We start from the raw sequence: 19,416 nt of genomic DNA on the forward strand, positions 1-19,416 counted from the left end.
GCACTGATGTCGCTATAAAGAGCTGATAGTGGTAACTCTGTCACTCTGGCCAGCACAGCAATGGGGCTGTGCTGAATGGGGGCAGCAGAACTCCCTTCTGTCCGCTGCTGTAGGAAACCTGTTGCCCTGAACGTGTTTTCTTGTCGTGTGTGTTGTTGCTGTTTTCTCAGCTCTGTCAGTAAAGATTAATAACGTATTTTCTTATCACGGACATCAACTCAGCCAAGAACGATTTTTCTGTAATCTCTTTCTTAATCAAGTTTGTCTTCTTCATCATTGTGACTGGAACAGTTAAAAAGCTGACTCAGCAGTTTTTCATTCATTTCTTTAGCAAATATGTATGATTTATGTACTTTCTCTCCAGACACTGTGTACAATACATGTTTTTCATTTGCAGACACAGAAGAAGGGATCACTTTATCGCTTGTAAATGGAAGACTAGGGCTGCAATTCAGTAGTTGAACAAAGTTCAGCTTGCTAATTCTTGGAAGGGATACAGGCATGAATAGATTTAGACATTGCCTATTAGCATGAGGAATAGAAAGAGCTAGTGTACTCTAAAGAAAGGGTTTCAGACCTTTGAGATGGGGTGGTATGCAGGCAAAAAGGGAACTTAGGATAGAAGGATCAGCTTAAGCAAAGACATGAAAGAGAGGAAATTGTGGGACATATTCAATTAATTGAATCTCTAAGTTGACTGAAGCATAGTGGTCAGGCAGAAGATAGGGCAAAGGCTGGAGTGGCGGGTTGGAGTTCTATTGTAGATGGAGTGACCAATTGTCTACTTTGCCAAAGGCTGGGAAGATATGGAACTTGTAGTGCTAAAACTGGGATCATCCCAGGCAACCTGGGATGGTTGGTCACTGTGACTGTGGAGAGAGCTGAGATGCAAGTGGAAGAGAACATATTTCATATGGTAGGAAATGGTGAGCCATTGATGGGGAGCAAGGAACTGACAAGATGCAGGCTCTGCTTTGGGAGGAGAAGTCTGTGGTGGGGAGACCAGTCCCCTTGAGCAGTGTGCTAGCCAAATGAAATGGTGCCCTGGACTAGGGTTGTAGAGGGAAAGGTGAAAAGGAAGAGACATGTACAGGCTATGGTTGGGCCAATCAGGGACCAGGAGGGAAAGACTAAATTCAGGCTTTGCTTCTGGCTGACTGGGAGATGTTAGTTCTATAAACAGGAGCGCAGAAGGCTGAAGAGAAGAGATGGGTTGTGAGTGGGGAAGAGGCTTGTTAAATTGAGTTTGGGAACAGGCGTATTTGGTGTTGGCCAAACGTCCAGGTGCCAATGGCTAATAGGAACTGTAGTCCAGCAAGCATTTGGAAATGCAGATATGCTGCTTGGAAGAGGGGTTTGTTAATTTATTCATTGTATATTTCTTCATTCATTCATTCATTCCTTTGTTCATTTAACAGTTACTTATTTGTTGTGGTTGTCATCAGGAATACAGAGATGAGCATGATATACTTCCTCGTCCTCAAGCTATTTATAGTCCATTTAGAGAGTAGGCAAGTAATTAGATGCTACATCTCAGATCCACACCGTTCAAGATTTTCTATACTCATGAGTTTCTCTTAAACATACCGACGCAAAGTCAGATACGCATGTGAAGAAATGTAATTTGATGTATACACAGGATAATGTCTACTACATACAGTATCTTCTTGTACTTCTGCACCCTGTGGCCCAAGAAGAGAGGTGTGAGAAATTCTTGAGCTGTCCCTAGGCTCTATTTTGATAAAGAAAGACTGATCCACCAGGTTCTGGGTGGACCAGCAGTGGTTCATGTTTTACAGTAGGTACAGGGAAGGAAGGGGCAAAGGTCAGCAATGGTGTGGTCTCAGATGTGATGGCCAGTGTGACATCACGCTGCAGATACTGACTCTCTAGGAAAGGAGAGTCAAGGTGAGCTCGAGGAGAGTGTGACATAGAAGGTGGTGAGCAGAGACATGTTTCTGGGATTAACCTGCAGAGAAATGGTACTTGAAGCCAGAGAGTGGGTGAAATGGGGAGAGGGTGAGGAAAAACAAGAAAGAAGGACTAAGGTTCTATTTTATATTCATATATAAATATGTTTATATTTTATTATATATAAACAGAAGGTTACACTTTATTTGGTGGACAGAATTATACATTGGTTTCAGGAATTCTTGAGAAACCTCTAGAGAAAAAAGCTGGTCGTAACTATGGTCCAGGAGGAAATAAAAAATTGGTTTATTTTATCGACGACATGAATATGCCTGCAGTGGACTTATATGGCACTGTTCAGCCCCACACTCTGATTCGACAGCATATTGATTATGGTCACTGGTAAGCGATTGTCTGTATTGTATTTTCTACCAAAATCTACTTATTATGACTATGGATAAACATTTAAAAATGGAATTAGCGGGGTGGGATAGGGAGGGTGGGAGGGAGACACAAGAGAAGAGGGAGGAGATATGGGGATATATGTATATGTATAGCTGATTCACTTTGCTATACAGCAGCAACTAACACACCATTGTAAAACAATTATACTCCAATAAAGATGTTTAAAAGAAAATGGAATTACCCCAGTTTCTTCCTCTTCTGAGGAGCGTTTTCTATGATCCGTTTTGGGTTTCACTTTGCATCCCCTGTTGCTCATCTTAAATGGAATAGGTTTGCTTTGAATCTTTGGAAGAAGTGGATTGAAAAGTATCTTAGAAACGTAAACTGTCTAGTTTAAGCGTTAAGCTCCTTAATGCATTAACTCACACTCAGTTACTTAGGAGAAGCTTTTCTGTGGGATGTAACTATCCGGTAACATCTGGGCATTGCAGTCTGCAATCCCCCAGTCTTGCTGTGGATGTTTCTAACCAGACTCACATGAGAATCTATAAGCAGCAATAGTACCTATTGATTCGGCTCCATATGTTGGTTCTGGCATCAAAGGAGCCGTGTAGTCTTCAGTTTTCTGAGCTTTAGTTTTTATGTCTCTCAGGTAGGCTAACAAGCTCAACGTCACAGAGCAATTGTAAAGATCGAAAGAAACAATTTGTGAAGTCCTTTATGGATTGGTGGCTTTTGTTGTCATTTTGAGCTTTGGGACTTAAGGTTCTGTTTTCTGTCTTGCAGGTATGATAGACAGAAAGTGATGCTTAAAGAAATCCACAGCTGTCAGTATGTTGCCTGCATGAATCCGATGGTGGGCAGTTTCACTATCAATCCTAGACTACAGGTAAGGTGTTGAATACTGCTCTCCTCCAAAGAGCCCTTGAATATCCTACTCACACGTTGTAGATCTCGATTCTTAGTGCTTTTGGGTAAAGATTAGGATGTATGGTTCTACTGGGCATTTGGTGAAGCGTGGAAGCTTATTTTAATTAGTAGACTTTTTAGGGCAGTTTTAGGTTTACAGAAAAATGAGCGGAAAGCACAGAGAGTTCCCACCTATGCGCGTGACCCATTTAAAAGCACCTTGCGTTAGTGTGCTGCATCTGTTACAGCTGATGAGCCAGTACTGATACGTTATTATTAACTGGAGTCTGAAGTTTACATTAGGGTTCATTTTTTGTGTTACACATTCTGTGGGTTTTGGCAAATGTATAATTACAGGTATCTGTCATTAAAGTATCACATAGAGTAGTTTCACTGTCCTAAAAATCTCCTGTACTCCCTCCACCTGTTCAGCCCTCCCCCCCGCCCCACAACCCCCTCACCTCCGAATCCCTGGCAACCATTGATCCTTTTCCTGTCTCTATGGTGTCGCCTTTTCCAGAGGGTCATATAGTTAGAATCATATAGTATGTAGCCTCTTCAGACTGGCTTCTTTCTTTCTTTCTTTTTTTAAATTTAACATCTTTATTGGAGTATAATTGCTTTACAATGGTGTGTTAGTTTCTGCTTTATAACAAAGTGAATCAGCCGTACGTACACATATATCCCCATATCTCTTCCCTCTTGCGTCTCCCTCCAACCCTCCCTATCCCACCCCTCTAAGTGGTCACAAAGCACCGAGCTGATCTCCCTGTGCTGTGCAGCTGTTTCCCACTAGCTATCTGTTTTACATCTGGTAGTGCATATATGTCAGTGCTACTCTCACTTCGTCCCAGCTTACCCTTAGCCCTCCCCGTGTCCTCAAGTCCATTCTCTACGCCTGTCAGACTGGCTTCTTTTACTTAGCCTAAATATGCATTTAAGGTTCCTCCATGTCTTTTCATGTCTTGATAGCTCATTTCTTTTTATCACTGAATACTACTCATTGTCTGGATGTACCATAGTTTGTTTATCCATTTACTTATTTAAGGATGCCTTGGTTGTTTCCACATTTTGGCAATTCTGAGGAAAGCTACAGTAAATATTTACATTCAGGTTTTCTGAGTGCATGTAAGCTTTTAAATAATCATCACCACCACCACCGTACATACAACAACAGCATACGAGAGTCAGTGTTGTTTACTAGTTTATGAGCGGTCACTTGAAGCTCAGCTGGGTGACTCTGCTGATCTTGGCTGGACTTGTTCACATGTTGGGGAGTTAACTATCAGCTACTCAGGGTGGCTTTGGCTAGAGTGATTGTGATTGGGACAACGTGGCCCTGTGTCATGTGTCTCTCATCCTTTGGCAGGCATGTAGAATTCATTGCAGAGGTAGAGCCTTAAGACAGCAAGTGGAAACACACAAGCGTCTGACAGTGACTGGTACCCTGTTACTTCTACCTCCTTCTGTTGCCTTGATCAAGTCTTATGGGAAGTCTGAGAGAGTGGAAGGCACTACCTTGAACAAGTCTTATGGGAAGTCTGAGAGAGTGGAAGGCACTACCAAGTTACATGGCAATGGGCATGGATAGAAGAAGAGTTGAAAAAATAAGGTCCCCCCTTTTTTTGTAATCTGGTCCCATTACATTTTGTATTTTATGCAACTCTTATATTTGTTTTTCTTTTCAGAGACATTTCACAGTGTTTGCATTCAACTTTCCATCCATGGATGCACTAAACACCATCTACAGCCAAATCCTGAATTTCCATTTCCAGCAGCAAGCATTTGGGCCGTCAGTTCTCAGGAGTGGCCCCACTTTGATACAGGCAACAATCGCATTCCATCAGACGATGACACACAACTTTTTACCCACAGCCATTAAATTCCACTACCTCTTTAATCTGAGAGACCTGTCAAACGTCTTCCAGGTACCTCAGTGGCTCTGTGTTGTGTCTTGAGTAGAACACTGATTATAGCAATATTAATGGTGTTCATTCATAGAACTTAGTCGAAAACTGTGCTACGTAGTTGAGCATGCATTCTTTCATTTTCCACCATAAACTTCTCTATGAAGTTAGTATGGCAGGTTTATTAGTCCCGTTTTGTCAGTGAGAGTAGCGAGTCCTCTTAGGTTGCTAGAGACTTAGCAACAGAAGCTAAGGTAGAAATCTTAGTTCCCTATTTCATTTATTCCATATAAATATTTGAGTGTTTCTTTCTGTGCAAGTAAGAGGGATAATTTTTCATTTTTTAATATGTATGTGATAGTTTTTAAACATGCATCAAGAGAAATTATAATTTCTTAAATTCCTAGATTATTTTGGTTTGTCATTGACACTTAACTTGCTTATCTGGTAAAAGGACAGTATGTATGTATATGATTTAGAAAGGAAGTTCCAAAGAAGGAATTCAAAACTTTCGAATTCTGAAAATATTCAACTTATGTGGCCTACTTGGTAGAGTAAAAGCAGTTGAAGAGTTATTTATGGCTCAAAGTTCTTTTGTGACAGAAGTAGTAAACTGATTGAATATGAAAACTTCATGAGACTTCTTTATATTTGGTGATTTTTGTTTGTTTATACTTTTATAGCCCTCCTTTCTAAATCACTCCACAACTGCTTCAGAACTCACACCGCATTAGGCAGAAGTTTCCGCAGAACGTGGACCATTCCTTTTCATCTCGATATTTCTAGCACCTGCCTGAAAGACTGTGCTCAGTAAAGTGGTGTTTAAAAGCAGAATTTTGATCTCAGGAGGGAAGGGAGACCATGAGGTGAGAAGCCTGTCTTCTCACAGTTCATATCCATTCTTTCAGCTACGCCTGATATCAACCAGTTCTTTAGCCTTTGCAGCTAAGTCTCTATGACTCCCTTGGTGTTGTCCCATAAGCCCAGAGCACAGTGACTCTCTCCAGGAGGACTGGGTCTATATGAATCCAAGATATGAAGGACAGTGTTGAGGAAAGGGGGGAATAAAAATGCTTTGACTACCCATGAAGGGTGAATTCAGGCAGTGGACTTTGGGTCTCATATGTTTCATCTCTGAAATGAACGGGTTAGATGAAATGATATCACAGGATTTTAGAGTAAAAAGTATTATCATGCTGTGACTTGCATGTTTGCTGTTTGTACTCTGGTTTTGGAAACTTAATTCACTGAAGGCAGCAGGTACAAGTTCTAAAATCTGGTATTCAGTTCCTAGGCTGACTCTTGAAGTACAGTCTTAGCTGCATTCCTAAAAATGGGTATAAATGACAGTTAATTTTTTAAATGTTGCTTATCAGAGAGTACAACTACTAATATGTATCTACTAGTCTTTATAACACTTCTTGTAACTTAGTGTATTGCTAAATTCAGTACACAGTTAAAGAAAACGTTAAAAGGAAATATTATCTTGGAATGCCACCACCTTCTGAAGTTTTAATATTTATCACTCTTGCCTTGTAGGGGATTTTATTTGCTTCTCCTGAGTGTTTAAAGGGTCCAAATGATTTAATACGCCTGTGGCTTCATGAATCTTCTCGTGTTTATGGAGACAAACTGATAGACACAAAGGATCGTAATTCGTTTCATAAAAACATGCTGGAAACTGCTAGTAAATATTTTGAAGTAAGTAAATGAATGCCAGAGGTCACTATTTGCTCTGGCACAAATTGGCATTGGGCAGAAATGGGATAAGGATGTGAACGAATTGTGCATACGCTTACCTGGCTGAAACAGCTGTGACCCCAGGATGCAGTTGGCCTGTACTGGGGAGCAGCGTACCCACCTACTCATGGTTTGATTTGCAAGCTTTTCCCTGCGTAGGCCACTCTGCCTCCAGATGAATCATTTCTGGAGACTGACACGACCGTGTCTTTCTCTTCCTCCTCCTGCAGGGTGTAGACAGCTCCGTGCTGCTTCAACAGCCCCTCATCTACTGCCATTTTGCTAATGGCAGCAAAGACCCACGTTACCTGCCGATGAGAGACTGGGAGGTGCTGAGGACATTTCTGACCGAAGCCTTAGATAACTACAACGAGCTCAATGCCGCCATGCACCTTGTTTTATTTGAAGACGCCATGCAACATGTGTGAGTTGACTGGCTGTGATGCTTTTCCACAAAGTAAAAATGGCTGGGTGTCCACAATTGTTGTTCAGTGTGATCTGTTGAATACTTGGAACTATCAGTTCTTACTTCTTGTTTGCCATACAGTATAAAACTAAGTGTCTCCACGAAACTTAAATAATGTTAAAAACCAATGTTACCTCAAAAAAAAGAAAAAAATAAAACTTGATTGACAACGCAAGAAGAAAAAACAAAGGTAAGCCACAACCCTCTTAAATGACATAAATATGTCACACCCCAGTAAATGCAGCCACTTACCATGTCATAAGCAAGAGGCAACTTGTAGAAGACCTCAAGAATGTACATATGTAGGAAGGAAATTGACTTTTACACTAAAGAAAAGTAATGGATAATCTGAGTTAGATGAGAAAATTATCTTCTGCAAAAAGTCATTCAAATCTTCTTAGTTTATATAACTATGAATGTATGGGCCTGATTCAGAGAAGGTCACTAAGAGCTTTTATTGCTTACCTGCAGCAAATACAAGAATATCAAACGTAATTCTTTGTATAATAGTAGATAAGTTTTATATAAATGAATAAATAAATAATAGGTTTAGGTGTTCTGGATCCTTTAAAAAAAATTAAGTGTCTCTATAAATTATGTCACAATCTTAATAAGGTCTTACATAGGTACACTACTTTTTGAAGTGCCATCAGAGCCATAATTTCATTTTCTTTTACTGTACCTCTGTTAGGTAAGACTATTAAGAAAGAGGAAGGTAAGTGCCTTGTTCAAAGTCTTAAAGTTCATAAATGGCAGAGGCAGGATGGACTCAAACTGATTTTCTTTGGTTAAGAATGTTGATTGAGTGCCTACTTAGTGCTAAAGAGGAACATTGCCAGCCTATTCAGTACTTATGTGCGTATTAGAAAAAAAGAGGGAGGGCCATGTTTTCTGGGCAGAAAATTAGAAAAAGGCCCCTCTCCTGGTGTAGAGCATGGCTGACGAGGCTCTTACCTCCTAGCCTGGGCATCTTGTGCAGGGCACAGATTATGCAACTGTCTGTGGCACCCCTGCTGTCAGACATTGCCTGAGGTACTGGGGAGACAGCAGCAAAGACAGTCTAGTTCTTTCTCTAATTGAGCTTATGTTTTAGTGATGCGATGGGACATTTATAAGGATATGAACAAGTAAGCAAGTGAGAAAAATGGCAGAAAGTGGTATGTCCTGCTGAGGAATAAAATTGATTGACTCTGAGAAATAAGCGTGTGGATTTCCAAAGAGGGACTGGCTATGTATGTGAGGAGGTGACATTTTAGGTGAGATCGAAATGATATGCAGGAGCTAGGCATGGAAAGATCTGGAGGAAGGACATTCTAGGTATGGGCAGATGTCATGTGGCCTCAAGACTGAACGTTCAAAAGCAGAAAGAGGGTCATTGTGGCAACATCCTGGCGAAGTGGGGAGAGCAGTATATGACAAGATGGGGAGGTGGGCACAGGCCTCACGTGTACAGTGTGTTTCCTTTTTACCAGAGGAGGGGGGGCGGGTTATTTCATTCTAACTGCAGTGAGAAGCTTTGGGTCAGATTTTAGCATGGGAATGACAGGATTTGTTGAAGAGTCTAAACAGCTTGCCAAGGGCTTCCCTGGTGGCGCAGTGGTTGAGAGTCCGCCTGCCGATGCAGGGGACACGGGTTCGTGCCCCGGTGTGGGGGGATCCCACATGCCGCGGAGCGGCTGGGCCCGTGAGCCATGGCCGCTGAGCCTGCGCGTCCGGAGCCTGTTGCTCCGCAACGGGAGAGGCCACAACAGTGAGAGGCCCGCGTACCGCAAAAAAAAAAAAAAAAAAAAAAAAAAAAAAAAAAAAAAAAAAAAAATTAAACAGCTTGCCATTGCTGCTGCCATGTGGGAAGTCGATTGCATCTTTCCTTCCAATCCTGTTCTCCTAGTCACCATTATTTCTCAGTGGCTGTCCTGGTCTCCTAGAGCTGCTCTAACAAAACACTACAAACTGGGCAGTTTAGAAAGACAGATATTTATTGTCTCAACAGTTCTGGAGGCAAGAAGTCTGAAGGGCTGGAAGGGCTGTGCTCCTTCTGAAGATGCTGGGGAGGATCTGTTCTAGAATTCTTTCCTTGCTTCTGGTAGTTCCTTGGCTTGTGACAGCCTAACTCCAATCTTCACGTGGCAGCTTCCGTTTGTGTGTGTTTGTATCCAAATTTCTCCTTTTTATAAGGACACCAGTCATACTGGATAAGGTGCTCAACCTACTCGCCTATGACCTCATCCTAACTAGTTTCTTCTTCAATCACCCTCTTTCCAAATAAGCTTATATCCTTAGGTACTGGAGGTTAGGACTTCAATATATGAATCTGGAGGGAGGCCATTCAATGAATAACACTGGCCTTTCAAACAAGTGATATTTGGGCAAAGATTAAAATAATGAAATAAATCAAGAAAGAAGGAAGTATGTGAGGAAGGCGACTCAAACAGACCCAAAAAAACGTGGAGAATTCAATTTTCAGAAGAGTTCCCCCATAAAATGTTGAGCCCAAGTGCCTAAGAAAAACTTGGGAGGCCTCCCCATCTTCAGTTTTTATAGCATGTGAGGTGTTGATTGTTTTATCGATCCCTTTGCAGTCGCAATCCTCTGATTACGCAGACAGGAAGCTTCAGTTAGAATCTCTGACCGTGGTGGTAAGTGAGTTATTAGTAACACTGTTGCTGGTTGGGTTAGTATACGCTGACCGTCTGTCGTGGCTCGGGTGGAGGAGATGTCCCATTGGCGCTGAAGAGTCTTCCCCTCTAATCCTTCAACACAGAGTTCTCGGTGACCTAAAGGGAAAACCATTACTTTGATCAGGGATTATGAGCTAGAAGCTGATTTACTCAGTGTCAGAGATAATTTCAGAGTGTCCTAGAATGTTGTGGAAAGGGACTTTTGCCACTGAGAGACTCTGGTGAGGTGCAGACCTCAAAGCACACATTAAAATGAAATGACAACCCTGCTTTGTAACTTGGGGTGTCACTCGTGTTAGAGTAGCCTCGGAGCTTTCCCAAGGTGGTCTTGTTGTGTGGTCCTGTAAAATAAAATGTAATGCGATGGCTGAGCTTGGAAAAATAACCTGTCTTTTCAGCTATTGAAGATTTTCAGGAAATGCTCACATGTGTTGGTCCTTGTATAAGTGACCCCAACTTCATTTTTTCAAAAAGCACTCTTTAAAAAAATAAAAAGTCTATGTGGATCATTCGGGGCTTGAAGTTTAAATTCATTCAGGAAAGAAGCTGAGAGCAAATACAACAGTGTGGTTTTTTGTTTGGTTGTTTTTTTTTTTCTGCATTTGGGTTTCAATATGCTTATATTTTGTTTTGTTACTTTTCTTAATATTTATGACCTAATTATGGCAAATTTCTTCAACCAAACGCATATTTTGATCATGTTAAAGCCAACTTATTCCTAACTGTAAGATATAGCAATAGTATCAAAAATTTAAGCATTCAGAATCTCTTCAGTAATACAGAACAAGGGATTAGTTGACCTTGCCGGAAATTTAACTCTGGGATTCTAACAGTTTCAGTAAATGTTTTAGACAGCTCGAGGCACAGGGAAAGCTTTAGTGCAAAGGACGTTAAGAATCATACAAAAAGGCAGGTGTTTAAAATGTATGAAGCAAGTCACATGTGAGGTGTGTGTCGGTTTGAACAAATCCATTCTTTCCACAGTAATTCTACAGCAAAGGTTTCTGGCCCAAAAATATTCCCCCTTTGCTGTCCTTGTACGGGGATGCTGATGTGAGGTTAGGATCTTTCTTGCTTATCAGGAAAATGTGACGCTTTGATGAAAGGCCTTGTCTTCATTTTCTGTCCTCTTCTGGTGGAGAGTAATACAGCAGTGAGAGTCCAGATGTCATTAACCAGGATGGTTTGTTAGGCGAGCGATGCGGGGGCAGACTCGGGCAGCATCTTTGTTTAATGGGAAAACAGAGGAACAGGGACGGAAAGTCTGACATGAAAATCGGAATTTAGTATCTAAATATGTGAAAAACGAAACAGACGTGGCCCCGGGGCTCATTGGATATCATCTGCAGGGGGTGTGCTTCCTCTCCCCAGGTGTCGCATCAGCCGGATCCTGCGGGCTCCTCGGGGTTACGCGCTCTTGATTGGAGTGGGGGGCAGTGGCAAGCAGAGCCTGTCCCGCCTGGCGGCCCACGTTTGCAGCCTCGAGGTCTTCCAGATCACTCTGACCGAAGGCTTTGGAATCCAAGAACTTCGGGTAAGTACAGTGATGGGCATCCCCGCGCCCCTTCTGCCCCAGGATATAAGTGCTCCCGTCATCCATGGAGAGGGGGGAAAGCTCTTTAGAGGATTTAGTTGGCGGTTTCTCCTTCATGGTCAGATTAGTAATAGCAAATTGCTACCAACATTTATAGGTATATAAGCCTATAAGCCTGTAGAACTGGCTCAGAAAATATTTTATTAAATACTTGCTTACACAAACATGTTTTTTCTTTTGCATTGACCATACTTGATAATCAGCAGTATTCATAGCCCCATACGATGGAGTGAGGGGAAAAAAGATACTTTTCTTTTTACTTTTTTTTTTTTTTACAAGCACGAAGAGATTTCTTCCACTTTGAAGCAGATTATGAAAATAAAATATGATGGGAACACAGTCAAGAAGCTCTGACGTGTTTTTAAAATTTTGCTTTTTAGTTACAACAGTACTTACAAAATAGTACTTAGAGTTTGTGGCAAGTGCTATTTTAAAGCAAAAAAAAAAAAAACACCACATGCTTTCAATATTACTAAATAAAACTAACTACATAAGACACCAGCCAATGGAGTAGACAGCTGTTGAAATGAGACAAAAACTTCTTTTAACTGCGTTGCTTGACAGTGGCGTTACTGCATTCGCTTTTACTGGAAGAGAAGGGAGTTGTTTCTCAGGAGCCTATTTGCGTCTAGGGCTCTATTAGGCCACAAACATGATACTCATCATTATATGCCAGAAATGGAGGTGACGTCATGCTGTTTGCCCCCGTAAGAAGATGGTCACTGTGAGGAAAGAATATGTAAACGGGGGAAAGGACAGCACACAGCCCTCCCACTGTAGCGCCTCAATTCTCCCTAGCCCTTGCACACACACTCCCAACGTCACACCAGCATTTTAATACAGCGTGAATAATGGCCTCCTTTCCTTACAGGTAGATCTTGCCAATTTGTACGTCAGAACCGGAGCCAAGAACATGCCCACTGCGTTCCTGCTGACAGATGCACAGGTTCTAGATGAGAGCTTTCTTGTGCTGATTAATGGCTTGCTGGCATCAGGTGATTAAATCAACACATTTCATGAAAGATCTTCCCTAAAGACAAATGATCTGTAGTTTCAGTGAACTTTAAATAGAGACAATTTGTCTTTGAGATGTTTACTGGGGCATTCTTTGAGGAGAAACCTATAAACCTAACTAATTTGAAGTATATTCTTTCTTAGTCTGCTTGCGGACGTGAGATGCCTTGGAGAGGCCTTCAGTGAAGTAAATGTTATTACATGGGCGAGTTTAGTGGGTGGATTCGTCATAGCTTGTCCTCAGTGTGTTGTGTGTCTTGTAAATGCAAAAAGAAAAATTGCGTTTCTGTTTCAAACTCTTTAAAGGTGAACTTTGTATTATAAAGCATTTCAAGTCATGTATAAAATTTAAATTGTGGCAGTCTTTTAATAATTCTACTCATTCCTTTGGGGGCAGGGGAAATCCCTGATCTGTTCAGTGATGAAGATGTAGACAAGATAATTTCTGGAATTCGTAGTGAAGTTCATGGTCTGGGCATGGTGGACTCCAGAGAAAATTGTTGGAAGTTCTTTTTGGCCCGGGTGCGACTACAGCTGAAAGTAAGAAACATTTGCTTTATTTGCATTTAGTTAAACATGCTGTTAGAACTCTGCTATGGTTCTGTTTCGCAATTCATATGAGAAGTTTGAATTCCACTCATTCATTTTGTAAGGACATCCAGTCATTAATTTTGAAAGGACATTTGCATTTTTCCATGAGTGTCTGGAGGGCACCTTCTTCAAGTTTCCTGTGATGCTGGGCTCCTACAAAGCATTGCTCTGAGCAGATTGCACTCCTCGAGTGAACTGAACATGGTCTCTGTCCTTGAGGAACTTACACTATTACAGGAGACAAGAGACACCACAAATAATGGTAGTATGGGACCAGTGTGAATGGTGCTATGTGATTCCAGAGGCATACAGCATCCTTCCTAACGGCACTGGACCCTCCTGGAGGAAGTGATGTGCTGTGTGTCAAGTGTGGCTTAGAATTCATGGGGAAGCGGTGGGGTGGGGAAGAACTTTCAGGAAGAGGAAATAGCATGTATATAAGAGTAAAGGTGGAATGCACGGTGCATATTTGGAGAAACCCCAGATAGCTCTAAATGACTGGGATGGAGAATTCCTGAAGGAAGAACCAGGTGGATCAGGCTGGGAAAGTAAATTGGGGTGAAGCAAGGGTTTTGTAAATCATTAAGGGAGCAGAGGAAGAGTTTGAGTTAAGGAAGTGACTCTTACGTTAGTACTTCAGGGCAAATAATTATGGCCTATCACTCAGATGATCTGAGGCTCAACCCAGGGTTCCTCCACAGAAACTACTCCATGCTTTAGTGTAGCATATAGGAATATAATATAACCGAATAAGAGCAGCAAGAAGGATGAAGTATTAGAACAAGAAGCCCCTCCACACTCATGGCAGAAAGCCAATTGAAAATGCTAATATGGAAAATTGAGACTTCCTAGTATAGTAATGCTTAGTAACCTAGAAAAGTGACTACTTTGCTACTCCTTCTAGTATTCCACACCTGTCAAGTTAGGAACAGAGGACTTCCCTGGTGGCACAGTGGTTAAGAATCCTCCTGCCAATGCAGGGGACATGGGTTCGAGCCCTGGTCCGGGAAGATCCCACATGCCACGGAGCAACTAAGCCTGTGTGCCACAACTACAGAGCCTGCGCTCTAGAGCCTGAGCACCACAACTACTGAGCCCCTGTGCCGCAACTACTGAAGCCCGTGTAGGGCCCGCGTGCTGCAGTTACTGAGCCCACGTGCTGCATTTGCTGAAGCCTGCGCGCCTAGAGCCTGTGCTCCACAACAAGAGAAGCCACCGCAATGAGAAGCCCGCACACCGCAAGGAAGAGCAGCCCCTGCTCGCCCCAACTCGAGAAAGCCTGCACGCAGCAATGAAGACCCAACGCAGCCAAAAATAAATGAATAAATAAAGTTAGGAATGGACTTTGCGGCTCCTGTAAAGCCTGGAGTACGCAGGAAGGGATGGGAAGTGGCATTAGCTGTGAATATACCTCTGTGAGGAGGTTAAGGAATAGAGTAACTATGATTCTTCTCCGCCCTCCTGTTTCAAATTCCACATTGGTCTTACTGAGCAATTCTGGGCTGAGGTTAGAAATCAGAATTCAAGGTTCAGTTGCCCAAAGAGTTTTCTGTCCATCAGAAATGTGACTTAGCATCTGTTGGCCAGGTTGTAACAAGGCCGGGGATTTCTCCCTGTTCCACTGCAATATACTTGGATCAGATTGTCTTTGTGAAATGGGAAAATAAGTACAATAATAGAATTTGAGACAGTAATGTAATAACTCAGCAGCAGTCCAAGTCTGTTGTTCAGAGCAGCAGAATCGACGTCACCTAGGAACTTTTCAAAAATGCAAATTCTCCAGCCCCATCCCAGAACTCTTAAATTAGAAACTCCGGGTGGGACCCAGAAATCTATGTTTTAACAAACCCTCCAGGTGATTCTGAAGCATGCTGCAATTTGACAACCACCGTTACAAATAATGCTAGCATGAGCGTCCTTTACACGCATCTTGTATACACAGCTTTGCTTGCTCTTGTAGGATAAATTCTTAACACGGGAATTGCTAAATTCAATGGTTACAGCTTGTAGCAGTTTTAAATTGTGCCTGCAATTTCTCTGATGTTCTTCTGACTCATAGGTGGGATTCAGGTCCCCTCTCCTTGGATCTGGGTGGGCTTATGACTGCTTCAGCTAATAGAGTAGGGTGTAGTTCAGCAGAAGTGATGCTGAGTAACCTCCGAGGCTGAATCATAAAGGACCCACCTTTCCATTGAATTGTACATGGTTTTTTGTTTATGAGTTCTGTGCATATTAAGCGATTAGGCTTATATATATGTGTTGGATATTTTTCCTGTTCTATCATTTATCTTTTAAATGTATATATGGTACATGTCTGTTTATTTGTTTATAACTCTGGAAAAATTTTTAAGTTTTTATCCTAGATTAATCGGTGTCTGCCTTTATGGATTTGGGGTTTCTTACATATTTAGGAAAGCGTTTTTCTCTCCAAGATTTAAAAACTCTTCACTAGAAGCAACTGGAACTCATTTGGGCTACAAATGAAGAGAATGTCCAAGACCAGTTCCTGAAAGCCTCCCTCCCATGTCAGAGTCCAGACTAGCTCAGTAATCCCCTTACAAACCCATGCTTTTCCATCTTTCTCTCCCGCCAGTGACCACCCTGCTGCTTCCTGCCTCATGATCACACGATGAGTGCAGTAGGGTCTGTATTCCCGGTAGGAAGAAAGAGTGGGGAAGGAGACTTGGGGCTCTCTGAATCAGGAATCCAAAGCTCCCCGCAAGTCCCTCAGCTGATGTCTTACTGATCACAGGTGTGTCCCTTGTCACCTCCACCTACCAGGGAGTATGGGGAAGTGAATATTTGATCTTGTCACAAAGGCTTTATGAGTAAAATTGGAAATTGGTTTAGAATAGAAGCAGTGTCAGCCATTCCAGGGCCTGCATGCTTTCATGCTTTATGTTTAAAACTATGCTACATCTGGAATATACTTATTATTGTTTATGACAAAGAGTGAGCCGAGAGGTTTCAGGTTACTTTTTTTTCCCCCCCAAAAGATGTGTTTTTATCTCAACACCATGTATTTCTTCCTTACTAATTTAAAGGACCATCTTTATTATATGCCAGATAGCCATGTTAACTGGGTCTATTTCCACGTCCTCTATTCTATTTTCTTGTTACTCCTACTGATTCCAGCTCTGTACTATGTAAGGTATGAAAACTTTATTATACTTTTTCGTATCTAGTATTTCATTGCCCTTATCTAGTTTTTCTTTGTCGCTTTTACATGTTTTTAATGTCTGGATAAACAGCAGAATCATTTTGTCAGATTCTGAACACATTTAAATTTTGGTTGAAATCCTGCTGAAAGCTTTTTTTTTAAATTAGGGAGAATTGAATCTTCATGATAAAAGGTCACATTGCTTTTGTAGAAGAACTATTTCCTTCATGAAATTTTCTACTGGTATATTGTTTCTATATAGGAGAGCTGTTGATTTTTAGTTTTGTAACCAGCTACCTTACTGCCTCATCAATCATTTTCTATTAGTTGATATACAGCCTGCAGATAATGATATTTTGTCTTTCCTAATATTCTGTTTATCCGTTCTCCTTCCTCACTGCATTGGCAAATCTCCAAAAGAAGGTGTTGCTCATGTTTCACTATTACATTGTATGTTGGCTTTTGACTCAGGATGTGTATTGTCAAGGAACTATCTACCTGTTGGATTTCTTTGCAGCCTCTCTTGAGATAATTACATGGTTGTTCTTTTTGAACTTAGTAATATTCATATAGTACAGAAGTTTTGCACTTTCATATTGTTAAATCCATCAGGCCTTTCTTCTGTGCGTTTCCTGTGATGCTATGCTTTGGCAGGCCTTACCGAAACTGAGATCAGTTTTATGTTTACCTCTGTTGTTGTCGGAGCCTTTTCACAGTCACATTTTTTCGTATGCACCTTGGTACAAGCTAGAATTTATTTTGGAGTTAGGTATGGATCATTTTTCCCTCTTGTCACAGGATTACTAATTGAATAATTTATCTCTTCGCTACTAAAATGAGTAGGAAGATTTTTGTTTGTTTGTTTTTTGTTTGTTAAATGCTGAGGAGGAATAAGATCTCTCCCTCGAATACTTCTCATCCTTCTTGGCCTTCACTTAGTTTGCTGCATCATGAGAAAGTTCAGTGGTCAGCACCTTACCCTGAGGGAGAAATGATGCGGCAAAGAAACGGGTCTCCTTTTAGCAAGAAAATGGCAGCTTCTTTCTCTTCATCTGTGTGTATTACCCGCAAATCCTCAGAATTTTTTCTAAGGAATAATGGATTTCTCTGTTAGTTTCATATATTGTGATATTCACCAGCATGTGCTAAAGACTCAGAATTTCTGATGAGCTAGCTGATGCTTCCTTTGCATATGGTCCTAGCTGGGCAACACGGGAAGCTTAATGTGTTACAAGAGTTGGCAAGCACACCTGGCAGGTCAAGCTAAATGATGTGTAGTTACCACCCCATTACCCATGCTCACCACCCAAACTCAGTTCCTATTTGGAATGCAGGGGTAGTGAGAACCTGTTGGCAGCTGAAGTAAACCGGTGAGTCAATGCCAAGTGCCTCCTCTCCTTCACATCTGTGTATGTGTGCATCCTTTCCTGCATAATTCTTATTTACCCTTAGAGTATAGTACTCTCTTCTTCTCTCCTAATAACTTTAGTTAACCTGAAAACTCTTCTTTCTTGCCTTCCTTCCTGGCTACGTGACGCCGCAAGGAAAAGAACCCTTAGTGTATGTAGCAGCCCCTGATTCTTTCCCAAGAATTTAGTTATCTGTGTGTTTGGTTATCTAACTGTCTGTCTGTCTATCTATGGGTGGGGGTATGTGTGTGTAGTTTTTATTTTCTTCATATGGTTCTGTATTTTTAAATTATATATATTATGTATTATATACATACATAAGTATATGTTATATATGTATATATATAGAGAGAGGAGATTCATTTTTGATAACATAAGATATATATGTTCATTTTAGAGAACTTAAAAATACAGAACCATACGAAGAAAATAAAAACTATGCTCAGTTATATTGCCTAGAGATAACAACTGGAAACATACTGTATATTTTCTTTCAGTTTTCTATGTGTATAGACACACATACAAAGTACATACTCAGAACTATGTTTTTTTTTTTTCACATCTCTCACTATTTTCTTTACCTCCCTCTGCCTTTTTGAGTCGAAGTCTCCCACAGGGGAAAAAAAAAAAATCAAATGATTCTAAGAATTTGGTGTATGGAGTGAACTATTTAACTCAAACATGCTTTATTTTAAATAAGTGTAGGAAACCTTTATCCATTTTTACCCTTTGCCAACTTTCCTATTGGTCTGTTAGACTTTTTATTGATTTATAGGAGCTCTTTATATAGCTAAATAATAGCCATATGTCCATAATGTCCTTGTCTGTTTTAGTGTTGCAGTTCTTTTCAAAGTTCGCCATAATTCTGCTAACTTTGTTTACAATGACTTCTGTTTTACATTTATATATTAAATAAGTCTGATTTTTTCTCTTCATGGATTTTGTGTGTTAAGGCTTTTTAGGAAGCATTTTCATACTCTGTGGTTATGAAAGTATTATCCTGAATTTTCTTTAGATTAATTTATAGTATCTTTAATGTTTAGCCCTGGATTGCCTTGTGCAGTATAAGGTGGCTTTTCTACTTTTTCTCCCCCAAATTGTCCCAACACCTCTTATCATAGAATCTTTCCTTATACTACCAATTTGAAATGCTACCTATATCATATGTTAAATGCCTAAAAATGGGGTTTGCCAGCACCGATGGCGCTTGTTCTCCCAACTGCACATGTATCGAGTTATCACATTGTGTCAGCAAAAATGCAACCACGCTGCTAGCAGAACAGCACAGATCATAACGCAAAAGCCTTGCATAACATGGTTCACATATGGACCCACTTAATAGATATTCAGGCATCTGATTTTCTGTTTTAGAAAAAGAAAAACACTATTATATGAGGTTATGGGGCTGCAGACTGGCCTGGAAGGTAATGTGTGGGCAGCGCCAGCCCTGGAGACAAGCAGGGCAACTATGGCAAGGGATTCTTCTCCTCATATATACAGGATTAATATATAGGAAGGGAAATATAGTGGGGAATATAATTCCTACTATTTTTACTCCTCAAGAATGCATTTGCTCATTGCTGTCTATTGGGCTTCCACATGCAATTTCTTTTTGAATCTGCATTTGAAAAA

General features: G+C 41.0%; 1 protein-coding gene across 1 annotated transcript in view; it reads left to right on the forward strand.

Annotated features, from left to right (window-relative positions):
* DNAH11 (dynein axonemal heavy chain 11) overlaps positions 1-19,416 on the forward strand; it is a 316,314-nt gene that overhangs the window by 175,437 nt on the left and 121,461 nt on the right. The window contains 8 exon segments of the mRNA XM_032643357.1: positions 2,148-2,313; positions 3,103-3,205; positions 4,914-5,153; positions 6,672-6,833; positions 7,103-7,296; positions 11,388-11,550; positions 12,482-12,605; positions 13,022-13,164. Of these exon segments, the coding sequence (XP_032499248.1) occupies positions 2,148-2,313; positions 3,103-3,205; positions 4,914-5,153; positions 6,672-6,833; positions 7,103-7,296; positions 11,388-11,550; positions 12,482-12,605; positions 13,022-13,164 (1,295 nt within the window).

This window comes from Phocoena sinus, chromosome 9 (assembly GCF_008692025.1).
Source record: "Phocoena sinus isolate mPhoSin1 chromosome 9, mPhoSin1.pri, whole genome shotgun sequence".
Taxonomy (NCBI): domain Eukaryota; kingdom Metazoa; phylum Chordata; class Mammalia; order Artiodactyla; family Phocoenidae; genus Phocoena; species Phocoena sinus.